The 13,557-nt window shown below is 35.4% G+C and overlaps 1 protein-coding gene across 7 annotated transcripts in view; it reads left to right on the top strand.

The window, feature by feature from the left end:
- Window positions 1-13,557, top strand: part of ABCC9 (ATP binding cassette subfamily C member 9) — a 149,119-nt gene that overhangs the window by 13,448 nt on the left and 122,114 nt on the right. For 5 of the 7 annotated variants that reach the window (XM_043440109.1, XM_043440112.1, XM_043440111.1 and 2 more), the window contains exons 5-8: window positions 1,242-1,363; window positions 6,603-6,769; window positions 7,811-8,053; window positions 11,292-11,486. In XM_043440109.1, coding sequence (XP_043296044.1) covers window positions 1,242-1,363; window positions 6,603-6,769; window positions 7,811-8,053; window positions 11,292-11,486 — 727 coding nt within the window. Of the gene's footprint in view, window positions 1-1,241; window positions 1,364-6,602; window positions 6,770-7,810; window positions 8,058-11,291; window positions 11,487-13,557 lie in introns of those variants that run through there. The other 2 variants (XM_043440115.1, XM_043440116.1) reach the window with 2 other exon arrangements.

The following is a 13,557-nucleotide window of genomic DNA, read 5'->3' as shown; positions in this document are numbered from 1 at the left end:
TGGGCTACAGTCCCTGTGGTTGCAAAAGAGTCTGATACAACTGGGCGACTAAACAACATCAACCACAACTCTTGAACATATCTAGACTCTCTGCTTGGAGCAGTCTTCCTCTCCTTCCTCTGAGTAGCAGTTCCTCATTCTTAAGGTCTCAGTTTAGAAGTCACTTCTTTCAGGGCTTTCTCTGTTTCAGGCACTAGTTCTACATGAATTCCCAGTCCCTTCCCCTATGTTATAATTTCCTGTTTCCAGTTGTTCTTCTCAGCGGACTCTAGACTTTGTGATCACAGACACTATGTCTTATCTTGTTCATTGTCGTATCCCACAAGCTAATGCAGTGTCTGGACCAACAAACATATACGTGTGTTGAATGAATTAATGAATGTGAGAAATCATTGAAGACCATGAATGAGTGAGTGAGTGAGTGAAAGTCGGTCAGTCGTGTCTGACGCTTTGTGACCCCATGGACTAATACAGTCCATGGAATTCTCTAGGCCACAGTACTGGAGTGGGTAGCCTTTCCCTTCTCCAGGGGATCTTCCCAACCCAGGGATCGAACCCAGGTCTCCAACCCAGGTCTCCCACATTGCAGAAGGGTTCTTTACCAGCTGAGCCACAAAGGAAGCCCATTGAAGACCATAATGTTTGGGAAAACTATCAAAAGAATAAATGTATTTTCACATACAATAGCGTTCATATTGTTTATTGTTTTTACTTGCTTTAGGTTAAATTATTTCAGCAGTTCTGCCTTTCAGTATAGGAATAGTTGTCTATTTGCTTTTGTTGTAAGCATTGTAATGTCTTGTTTAGCTGTATTTATCCAACCTTCCATGTTAGGATAAACCCTTTCAGCAGAATTATATTTCCTTGGGCTTTCCTGGTGGCTCATTGGTAAAAAATCTACCCGCCAATGCAGGAGGCATGGGTTCGATCCCTAAGTCAGGTAGATCCCTTGGAGAAGGAAATGGCAAACCACTCCAGTATTTTTGCCTGGGAAATCCCATGGACAGCGGAGCCTGGCGGGCTATAGTCCATGGGGCCACAAAGAGTTGGACATGACTTGGTGATTGAGCACTCAATGTAGTCTTCCTTATCTGTTCTCTTAGCATTCTGTATATAAAATACCTCATTCTGCATTTTAAATATTGGTGAGGGAGCATTTTAATGAAAAAAATTGGAAGCAAAAATGAGAAACTGTCTGGAACCTTCAACCGTAGTCACTGACACTGTACCACTCTCTGTAGACGGCGGGAGTCGAGGCATCTCCACCTCTTCATGCCTGCGGTGATGGGATTTGTTGCTACCACCACATCCATAGTATATTATCATAATATTGAAACATCAAATTTTCCTAAGTTACTTTTAGGTGAGTATGATCAAGTGCTGTTTCCCCCCCCACCCCAAAGAACTATTTGATTTTCTTTTTCCTCAGAGTAAATGCTCTCAGCACTGGTTGGACTGGAAGGCATGGGAAAACCAAAATAATTAATTCTCTTTAGTCTCCCATTCAATGTGGAGATGAAGTCAGCTGTTTATTGCTCTAGGCTGTGAAAACTCCGTCCCCTGAGGACATCTAATGAGCAAGTCATCTCAGCTATTTCTGTGTATTTCTGCCTCTGGCTTGGGAGTCTTGAGGCATTTCCAAAGACCCAGGTCTTTCATGATGGATACTGTGGGCATGTCACACTCTTCTTGGGATTTCTGTCCAGACAGATAGAGGGGCACAGGGGAGGCTCTTTGCAGCAGAGCGTGCTCCATTGTATGCTGACAAATATACTGTCCTGAGAAACACCCAGGGCACAGCCCCTCACCTCGGCGTCCTGCTTAGCGTTATTTTTTCTAAGCCTCACTTGCCTCCTTGTCCTGTGGAAATCAGAGACTGTCTAAAGTTTTCCATATTCTGCTTTATGCTGAAATGATTGAACTCATCCCCAATAGTTATAATACTCTGATCCATCCTTGCATTCCTTGGTGGACACTTTCACACAGAAAGCTGAGATGAAGATTACAGAGCATGGATTATGCATGGGCTGCGGGGGCCTCCATGTCCTCTAAAATGGTAGGCAGGATTGTATGTGTTTGCGTGAATGTTTAGTTTTCTAAGGTTTATGGATTTGGTTTGATTGCTATTTGATGAAAATGACATCAACTACTGATATTGCAATTAGGAAAAGGAATAATTAAACCATGCAATTATTATTTTATTTGCATATACAGCAGGCATTAAAATTTGAAGTGAATAAGTGATAAGTGCTGTTTATTTAATTCTGTGTTGCATCACGTTATATGATTTGGTAAAGGTAATCAAACAAAGACAAGTTGTCAGAATTAAAAATTAATTTAAAAGCCTTGTCCAAATCATAATTATCTTAATAGAAAGCTGTTTGGTTCAACATGGTAGGCAGATATTGTCAGAGAAATCTTTTGATATAGATGCCCAGAAAAGGCACCAGCAAAAATAAATGTAACATTGGGAATTTGATACTCTAGACAATGTTTCTGAAAAACTGATGAGTATATAAGAGTTATAAGATGTGATTGGAAAGGAAATGTGCATTTAATAATATTTTGAGAATTTAGAGTCAAAATCCTGCTCTAAATTTTTATGTAGATACAAGGCAGAGGGCACAATCTGATCATGTTTCTGGAAGGACTTATAGAATTATAAGAATTATAAGGCCTTATAGCTTATCTAACTTTTTATTTACTTTAGAAGAGGAATATTTGGATCTAGAAGAGTCACACATTTTTAGAACACAGAACTAATAATTTTGTCCCAACATTACATTATAAACACCACCAAACATACAGAAAATGGAAAGAATTATATGAATACTCATTTTCCTACCACGTAAATTCTTCTATTATTTTCTTCTATTTATTTTATCAAATATCTGCTTTCCTCTGTTCATCCACCAATTCATCCTAATTTTTTGATGCATTTTAAAGTATGTTCCAGGAATTGATATTCATCACTTCCTGATTATTTCAGCATGCACATTATTTGCTAAAGTTAAATATTTGCAGTTCTTTTTGTGAGATAAAATTTACATACCAAAGTACAGAAATCTTAATTTACTAAATGCACACACCTGTATAACTCTGTAATGATTTAAAGTGTTGCCATCATCCTTGAAAATTTTCTTGTGTCCCTTACTAATCAGTCCTTTTTTCATCTCTGTAGAGGAGCATCTAATCTGATTTTTTCTCACTGTAGATTAGATTTGCCTGTTGTAGAACTTCATGTAGATTGAATCATACAATTACATACAATTACATACAAGTGTAAACTCTTCTCTCTAAGATTACCTTCTGTCAGCAGCATTTTTGGAGGCTCATCCATAACGTAGTTTTAGTTGTATTTTGTTCTTGTGATTCTTGGGTCATATTCCATTATATACCACAAATATTCCATAAATATGCTACAGTTTTTCCATTCTCTTGTTAATAGACTCCTGGACTGTCTCCAGATTTTGACTATCATGAAAAAAAACAAGCTGCTATAAACATTCATGTGCAAGGGTTTTTGTGTGTGTGTGTATTTGTGTGTGAATCTGTGTTTTATTTCTCTTGGGTACATACCTAGGAGTGGAATTGCCGGGTCAGAGGGTAAGTACATAAATGTTTATATTTGTGAGAAACTATCAGATCATTTCTCAGTGGTTTATTTTACACACACTAACAGCATTTGGGAATTCCAGTGGTTTCACATCCATTTGAAGATCTTGATTTTCTAATTTAGCCATGCTGGTGTTTACTAACGCATTGTGGTTTTAATTTGCATTTCCCTGGTGACTAATGATCTTGAGCACTTTTGATGAGTTTATTGGCCATTTGTTATCTTTGTGAGGTGCCGGTTCATATTTCCTGCCCACTTTTTATGGGATTGCATTTTTATTATTGAATTGGAGCAGTATTTTGTATATACTAGACACTAGTATGTCATTAGACACATGTTTTAAGAATATTTCCTTCCCAGTCTGTGGCTTGCAAGCTCATTTACTTAATAGGGTCTTTTGATGAGCAGAAGATTTAATTTTAATGTGGTATAATTTATTATATTTTCATGTAAAATTACTGCCCTGTCTCTTAAGAAATCTTTGCTGTCCCTCAAAATATATTTTCCACATATACTCTTGTTTTATTTATTTTTAGAACCTTTATAGTTTCAGTTTTTATTTTAGGACTGTGATCCATTTGAAGTTATTTGTGTGGCTGGTATATACGGTTGGTGTCAAGTTACGTTTTTTCCCAAATGTACGTCTATGTGTTTGAGTACCATTTGCAGAATAGACTTTCCATTTCTCATTGGGTTGCTTTGGGACCTTTGTAAAAGATTAAAGCAAGTGACTGTTTAAATATAATCTATTTCTTGCCTCTGTATTTTCCATTCCTTTAATCTGTTCATGGACTTTTATGTCATCACTATTCTGTCTTGATTACTATAACTTTGGAGGTCTTGAAGTCATGTGTTTGATTATATAGCTTGTTTTCTCTGTTTTTCTTCCAAAACTACTTTGGAGAGTTTAGTTCATTACCATGTGCAGGTTAGAATTAGGTTATCAGTTTCTACTGAAAAAAAAAAAATTCCTGATGGGGTTTTGATAGGGATTGCCCTGAATGAACAGAACAATTTGGGGGAAGAAATGACATCTTAAAAATGTTGAGTCTTGCAGTCTATTGTCTACTTTTATAGATCTTTCATTTCTTGTAGCAATATTTTTTAGATTTTAACGTAAAGGTTTTTTATGTTTTACTAAAAATTATTACTACCTTTTTTGTTTACCATTGCTATTATAAATGGAATTGTATTAAAATTTTTATTTTCCAATTGTTCTACCATTGTATAAATGCAATTGGTTTTGTATATTGACCTTGCATCTTGCTACCTTGGAAATTCAATTAAAAAACAATTAAAATTACTTTAACTTATTTCGCTGTAAGTTTTTTGGGATTTTCTATATAAACAAACATACCATCTGAAAATAGAGGCAGTTATATTTGTTCTTTTCAAACTTTATGCTTTCTTTTTTATTTTTCTTGCTGTTTTGCACTAGGGAGAATCTCTAGTAAAATGCAGAATAAACGTGGTGAGAGGAAGTCCTTATCTAGCTCCTGATTTTAGAGGAAAAATAATCTTTTGTACTTAATTACAGAATTGATATAGACTTTTTATATAAGACTTTATCAAGTGAGTGAGTTTGCTGCTGTGGAAAGCTTTGCTTTCTCAGAGGTTTCTTTTTTAAAAATCATGAGTAGCTGTTGTAATTTATTGACAGACTTTTTTTCTGCATCAGTTGTAACTTATATTTCTGTTAAGGTGCTTCTGCTGATGTTCACTGATTGATTTTTCAAATGATAAAGTAACCACGCATACTGGACTAAGCCACATATGGTCATGGTTTGTTTTCCATGCTGTATGTTGCTAGAGTTTATTTGTTAGGGTTTTTACATCTATCATGAGGGATATTGGTTGGGTTTGTTTTTTTTTTTTTCCTCAAAATAGTTTTGCCAGGTTTTTATATGTTGGGATACATAAATGAATTGGAAAATACTCGCTATTTCTATTTAATGAAGGACATTGTGTGAGATTAATTTTATTTCTTTCTTAAAAATTCAGGAAGATTCATCAGTGAAGTTATCTGGGCCTGGAGTTTTAACTCAGGAGGGATTTTAAATTATAAATTTATTTCTTTATTATAGACTCTTCAGAATATCTGTTTCTGTCAGTTTTGGTAGTTACAGTTTTTGAGAAGATTTCCGTTTCATCTACATTTTTTGATTTATTGTCATAAAGTTGTTCAAGATACTCCCTGATTATCCTTTTTAAGTACATAGGAGATATAGGGATAACTTTTCCTTTATTCCTAATATTGGTCATTTGTGTTGTTTTCTCGATCAGTCTAGCTGGGGACTTATCAATTTTCTTGATCTTTTAAAAAAATCAACCTTATTGGTTTATTTTCTCAATTATTCTTTTTCTGTTTTATTGCTTTTTACTATTATCTCTCATTTTTTAATTTTGTTCATTGTTTTTTCCCTACCTTTTTAAGGTGGAAACTTAGGTCACTGATTTTGGATACATCTTTTTTTTTCTAAAATAAATATCTAAAGCCATAAATTTTCCTCTCAGTATTGTTTTTAGTTACAATTCCTAAATTTTCAATCTGCAGTATTTCCATTATAATTTATTTAAAATATTTTCTAACTTCCTTGGTAATTTATTTTTTAACGTGTGGTTAATTAGAAATGTATTGCTTAGGTTCCAAATGTTTGGAGATTTCTAGATATCTTAGTGTGTGAAAATACCCCTTCCATTACCTCTGACTGGTGTTCACACTATATGATCCTCCACCCTTGAGTGTGAGTGGACCTGTGACTTCCTTCTAGCCAAGAAGGTTTGGCAGTGATGAAGATACCACATCTGTTGAGATTGCAGCCTTTGTTCATTAATTCAAATTAATTCAAACAAAATTATCTGAAAATTGAATATCTTAAATTGTCTTTGTTATTAAAAAGTACTGTATTTATTTTGAGATTTCAGTAAAATTTTAAAAAATAGCAGTGACAGGTTGTATCTTTTCTTTTTCTGTTTAATTTTCCAGCCTTATTCCTGTATTGGGTAATGGCCTTTATCACAAAAACCATAAAGCTGGTCAAATATTGGCAGTCTGGTTGGGGAATATCAGACCTGCGTTTCTGCATCACAGGCATAATGGTCATTTTGAATGGACTCTTGATGGCTGTGGAGATCAATGTCATTCGGGTCAGAGTAGGTATCTAATAATTTTTGTTTAGTTACTGGAGTTCAGAAGCAAATATTAAAGATCATGGTCAGCTTGGCATCATTAGTATTCAAGAGCCTATACAATGATATATCATTTATATGTACAAATATAAAGTTGAGCAATTACTAAGTTCAGACCATTAGTTTTCCAGAAATCTCAATATGACCCTGAAATCTATTGATTCATTCGCAAATATTGATTGAGTGCCTAGGATGTGCCAGACATTATGCTTAGTCCATATTATAGATTAAACTGTTTTCATCAGGAAGTTCCATCACCTGTAACTGGTCCAAAGCAAACCTGGCTCAATCAAATTAGTGTATTCTCAGAAATGTCAAGCTGATAAGAAGATAGCTTAATCCACTTTCCTCATTTCACTGATGAAGAAACTTCTGTAGACAGAACTCTAGCTTTATAAACAAAGTAATATGATCAAATCTCATACCCGGTCTGTGATTACAAACCTATTGTACTTCCAGCCACATAACACTGCCTGTTACATTGTGTGACATACCAGTGATCTCTTTTTCAATGTTCATTTTCTGTCAGAGCACTCTGAATTTGCTCTGAATAGCAAGATACATGTTGCAATGGATAGTGGAAACAGTAAACATCAGCCAGACCACAAATTAATAGAGAGTGACTCAACAATGCTGTTGATAAAACATTTAAGCAATCTGCACAGTGTAAAAATCTTCATTTAGTTGACTAAATATCATGAAATATCAGGAAAGGATATCATGAAAGACTGATTTTTAATGATAACTTTTTTTTAAAGAGATAATTGATTTTTTTAACATTCGCCTGAGTGTATTAAATATGAAATTCTGGAATTTAACTAGAATCTAGTCATAATAAAAGGGAACTTTTTTCTCAAAAGAATATTTCAGAAAGGGATGGAAAGAAGTATGAAAATATAAAGATTGGCCTCATGAAATGAAAATGTAAAAAAGGTTAAAAATTTATTTTTACTATGTGGGAAAAGAATTAGGTTAATTGTTACTCTGGAATTTTTCTTACCACAGAGATATGTGTTCTTCGTGAATCCGCAGAAAGTAAAGCCCCCTGAAGACCTCCAGGATCTGGGTGTGAGGTTTCTCCAACCGTTCGTGAATTTACTGTCAAAAGCAACCTACTGGTGGATGAATACACTCATCATATCCGCTCATAAAAAGCCTATTGATCTGAAAGCAATTGGAAAATTACCAATAGCAATGAGAGCAGTAACAAACTACGTCTGTTTGAAAGATGCATATGAAGAACAAAAGGTAAGTCAGTAACTGTTTTTCATGCCCATGACTGTAGAGAATGGGCCTGTTAATACAAAGGCACTGAGCTTAAATAATGTTAAGCTTTTGTTGTTTAGTCGCTCAGTCTTGTCCGACTCTTTGTGACCGCATGGGCTGTGGCCTGCGAGGCTCCCCTCTCCATGGGATTTCCCAGGCAGAGAGTACTGGAGTGGGTTGACATTTCTTTTCTCCAGGGGATCTTCCTGACCCAGGGATCAAAGCCCTCTCCTGCATTGCTGGTGGATTCTCTTAAGTAATAGTAAATAATATTTAGGGAGAGCAGATTTTCTCCATCTGTCTTTCCCAGTAGTTTTGAGTCATGTTAACTGGACTGCTGGAAATATACTGGAAGAACCAAGAGGAGGGACAGAGAGTGTTGTCTTTTCTCTGGCGCCTAATGGAAAGTAAGAATTAAAATCAATAGTCATGTATGTCAAATCCTTGTCACCATATAATATTAATAATCCACGGAGTTTTTATTGTTTTGTTTCAAGTATCTTAATAATTTTATTATTTAAAGGGAAAATAGATCATATCCATGAATAACTTTTGAGAAATGAAATTCTTAATTATTAATTCAAATTTGGACTCTGCATTTCAAAATTGGGGAATTAAATAAAGGGGCATCATCTGCCTATTCCATATATCACTCTATATGTCTGGCAAAATTGATTTCTTCTGGTATTTTCTGCGGGTGTTTATAACTGCCTTTAAAAATTTAAATATGAGACTCTGGATATTTTCAATTTGTCTTTTTATCATTCTGAGTAGTCTTGTGTGCTATTCACAGTGGAAGATGTATTTTATATTGCTGTCACCTACAAATATTATTGTAATTAAAATATGAATATTTATACCAACATTGGAAGGGAATACTGTATGGTGGATCAGTTAAAGAGTTTTTGGCTGTTCTAAATCTAGGTCAACAAAGCATTTATGGTAAATGATGAAAATGACCTCTGTTCTGTGTCAAAAATGTGTGTTATGAAATTAATAATCCAGGAAATGGTTACTACAGATGAACCTGAGTCATCTCTCTGGTTTCACCTCTGGGAAAAGTATTGCATAGTTTTTTAAAAACTTCTAAATAAAGATTAATAATATAGTCTAAGCCTAGCTCTAGTTTTCTGAATGCTCTTGATAACACAGATTTGCTTAAATATCAGTAAACTTTAAAATATAATCGAATTATTCATCTCACAAGGAGTTGAATATGAAACACAATTGAACTCTACTGCATTGAGTTAGCTTCTTTGCCAAGACATAATTATGATTGTTCAAGTCTTGAAATCTTTTCAACAAATGATTATAGAGGTATGAAGCCACGAGTTGGCCTAAGCAGATATACCATTCTTCATTTTGCGTCTCTTTAAGTAATAACTAGGAAGCATAAGTCTAACATAACTTTAAAAAGTATTGACCGCATTTAATGGAGATAGGAAAAAGCAATTTGAAGCTGGGATTGATCTCAGAGGGAGAACCTGAAGAGACACGAGCGATCCTGAAGGGTGGGTTCCCTGCCCGGTAATTAAACCTGGGTAACCTGGATGAAAACCAAGAGTCCTATCCACTAGACCACCAGGAGTTAAAGATAGAAGCATAGTGGCCCTGGCTCTTGCCCCTATTTGAAAGCGAGAATGTTTCAAGCAGAGAAAAACTGTAGTAACCGGTACAAAGTTTATTATTAGAGACATAACACAATGCATGGGAGAGCATACAGGAAAACAGTTTGCTTATCTAACTCAGAACCAGGGCAGAGATACACACCCAGAGAAAAAGGGTATGGGCATCCTCTCTAGTGAGGAGGAGGGCAGTAAGTCAGAAGCTAGGCAGAGAGACACACCCGGAGAGGAGGTGGAGCATCCTGAGTGAGGAGGAGCTCAGTACAGAGGTGATGTAAATCACTTATATAGAACAGTCTCTCTGGGTCTTTGTTTACCTTTGGCCAATTACTTTATTTCTTTCTTCACCTCTGACTGGTCCATGCACCCTCCCCAAGATGTGTGAGCAACTTTTCTCTAAGGTGGATCGCACCGCAGAGGCCTATGTGTGCATGTCCACACTTAGGGGAGGGTTCCCCTCCCTTTTCAACCCCCAAGAAGCCTTCCAGCACATGTGCAGACAGGGAAGTCTTCCTTGACCTCAAGAGTGGGCACTTCATCTCTTTGCTTTAGCGGAGCTCAGCTTTTGCCACTAGCTTTGTCTTCGCAGCGTCGGGGTGAGAACAAAAGCTCCCCTTGACAAACACGAGGTGTCTGGCCCAGAGGCACGTGGTCTCCTACCTCAGGATGATCTCTTTTGCTTAGCTTGTAATAATTTGATAAGTGAATCTCTTGTGACCTAATATCTTAGATCTTAACTAAACTTCAGAAATCTTAACTAGACTGTCAATAACCTGTACTTTGTATTTCACTATTTTCCATACAGCGTCATTTGGTAATATTCATAACTGATATATTCATTTCTTAAATCAAAGGGAATTAAGCTTAATTTGGACTTCAGAAATTTAGGGTCATCCTTTGACAACTCAAAATAATACAAAATGTTGGGAAAATTTGCCTAGATACTCTTCATTCTCTTTCTTTCCTTAAAATGCTTTCAGTAATGCATATTTATGGAATCTCGAAAAATGGTGATGAACCTATTTGCAAGAGCAAGAATAGAGATGCAGACATAGAGAATGGACTTGTGGACAGAGTGGAGAAAGGAGAGGGTGGGATGAATGGAGAAAATAACATTAAAATGTATACCTTACCATGTGGGAAATAGAAGGGTAGTGGGAAGTTGCTATATAACACAGGGAGCTCAGCCTGGTGGTCTGTGATAACTTACTGGGGTGGGATGAGGGTGGGTGAGAGGCAGGCTGAAGAGGCCTTATGGCTGACTCACGACCTTGTACAGCAGAAATCAACACAGCATTGTTAAGCCATTAAGAATTAAATATATGTATTACATACATACAAAGTTTTGGAATGTGTTCACAATTAAAATAACTAGCTAAATAAATGGAAATATATACTTAAAAATTAATTAAGTATCTATTGTTTGCAAGAATGCAGGAATACCAAACTATATGTAGTATATTGGAAGTAACTCAGTAACATTTATTTTTATCTTTTAAAATATAAGAAATACCAGAAGAGATTTGCATAGTGGCTAAGATTAATTGCCACTCCATCATTTTATTTTGGTTCATCAAATTTTTTTTTTCTTTCAGAAAAAAGTGGCAGATGACCCAAATCGGACTCCATCTATATGGCTGGCAATGTACAGAGCTTTCGGGCGACCAATTCTACTTAGTAGCACATTTCGTTATCTTGCTGACTTACTGGGTTTTGCCGGACCTCTCTGTATTTCTGGAATAGTTCAGCGTGTAAATGAAACCCAGAATGAAACAAATAACCCAACAGGAGTAAGTTTGTGGTGCCTTTGAATGGAAATATATTATGGGCAAATTTCTTTTAACCGTTACTTTTTAAAAAATGCAGTTTTATGAGCAGTGCAAACAATCTTATTAACAGAGAATTGAATGCTTTTTAAAAGAAAGAAAACTGTAATTTTTCTTGTAGAGAAAAACATTACTGTGTGTATTCATTGAATGGATTTGGCCAACAAAATTATTTCTCAGATTCAGAGGCTATAAACATTTAATAGCATTTACTGTGTTCTGCAAATGATGCTCAGAAATTTCACATTGGTTATTTTATTAGGTCTTTTTAGCAATCTTGTAAAGAATTTTCATGCATGAGTCCTTGGGGGTGGCTGAGTCACTTTTTTTTTTCCGTGATGGCTCAGATGGTAAAGAGTCTGTCTGCAATGTGGGAGACCTGGGTTCGATCCCTGGGTTGGGAAGATCCCCTGGAGGAGGAAATAGCAACCCATTCTAGTACCCTTGCCTGGAAAAATCCCATGGACAGAGGAGCCTGGTAGGCTATAGTCTATGGGGTCGCAAAGAGTTGGACATGACTGAGTGATTTCACTTTCAATGGCCAGTGATGTGGGCAATGTGATTTGATTTGGTTTCCTATATAGTGAAAGTCATCACCTTGTTTCATAATGATCAGGTCAAGTCACATTATATTTTTATTAGACATTATGTTACTATTGGGGACTATATAGTGTAAAATATTTGCTGTTATTAATTTACAACCTTATATTTTCTGTTCTTGAGAAAGTCTGCATCATGAGCTTCCCAATTTCCTTCTAAAATAAGAATTGATTTCCCTAGTTTCACGTGTAGAAACTCTAGTCCAGATGAATCAGTTTTCCTTTTTTATTGTCTTAATATGATTTCCAGTCCTCTTTTTTTTACCTATTGGAATTGTATGCATTCCTAAAGCCTTCAGTAAATGCTGCCTTCTCATTGAAGCTTTTTCTGATTGTCCTTGTTGGTGGAATTTGATTCTCCTTGGTCATCTCCTAACACATTGTTTGCTTCACATTGGCACTTGCCATAAATGCCATTTTTATAATGAAGCATGTTATCTATGGATATGCTTATCTTTCTAGGTTGTGAGCTCTCTGAAGAGAATGACTATGAAGTTCCCATTTTTGCCCTCAAAACCCAGTTCCTTGAATATATTAGTGCTCAATTGTTACTAATGTGAACCAGCTATTTTGCCATTGAATACATGTTTGTGATGTTTTATCCCTACTAGCCTGATTATATACAGATATTGAAATTCCACATAGTATCCAATCATCCCTTGTACTTACGTGTGTTAACCATGTATTTTTCTGAGAAGGAAGAAAATTTACACATTTGTGTATATCCCCCAGAAAGACGAGGAAGGGACCAAAAGTATTTAGAATTTAACTGATCGAAACCATAAAGAAAAAGTGGCTCAACTGACATGTTGTGTTTATCTGACTGTTACTTTTCCCTCATTTCTAACAAATAAGTGACCATATGCTACTGTTGCAAACAAAAAGCTATCAATTTGTATATCCTTATGATGACTTCAGTTATAATCTGACTGAAATAGGTTTTTAAAGTTATGTTTTGTCACTGAAATTGTCTTGTGGGCAAAATAGCCAATTTATGTTTTTTTACCATTTATAATTTATGTTTTCATTATATGAATTAAGATGAAGATCAGAAAAAGTCAACTGTGTAGACTTTATTATTTTAAATTAATAAGGCTATGGAAATTGTATATTTGTCCCATTGGTCTTGCTGACATTGTAGGTTCTACTTCTAAATTACATACACTCTAAACGAACTTCTGTCTTGGTTTACTACTAATATTTTCCTGTTAACCAAGGTAGACTATATCTTTGTAGAAAATGTATTAACTTAAAAAAATTTAAATGTACCTTTTTCCCTACAGTCAGGCATTTCCAACAATCTTAATGATCAATTTGAAATTTTTTATGTTCAACTGGTTTGTGTTTGTATCTGTTGACATTATGAGGAAAAGCCAAAATTGCCTTGCTCTGATTCATTCTACTGCTGTATTATAAAGACATTGAATTTTTATATT

Source organism: Cervus canadensis, chromosome 21 (genome assembly GCF_019320065.1).
Source record: "Cervus canadensis isolate Bull #8, Minnesota chromosome 21, ASM1932006v1, whole genome shotgun sequence".
NCBI lineage: Eukaryota > Metazoa > Chordata > Mammalia > Artiodactyla > Cervidae > Cervus > Cervus canadensis.
Note: the sequence above shows the minus strand (reverse complement) of the source record. Positions and strands in the feature narration are given on the sequence as shown.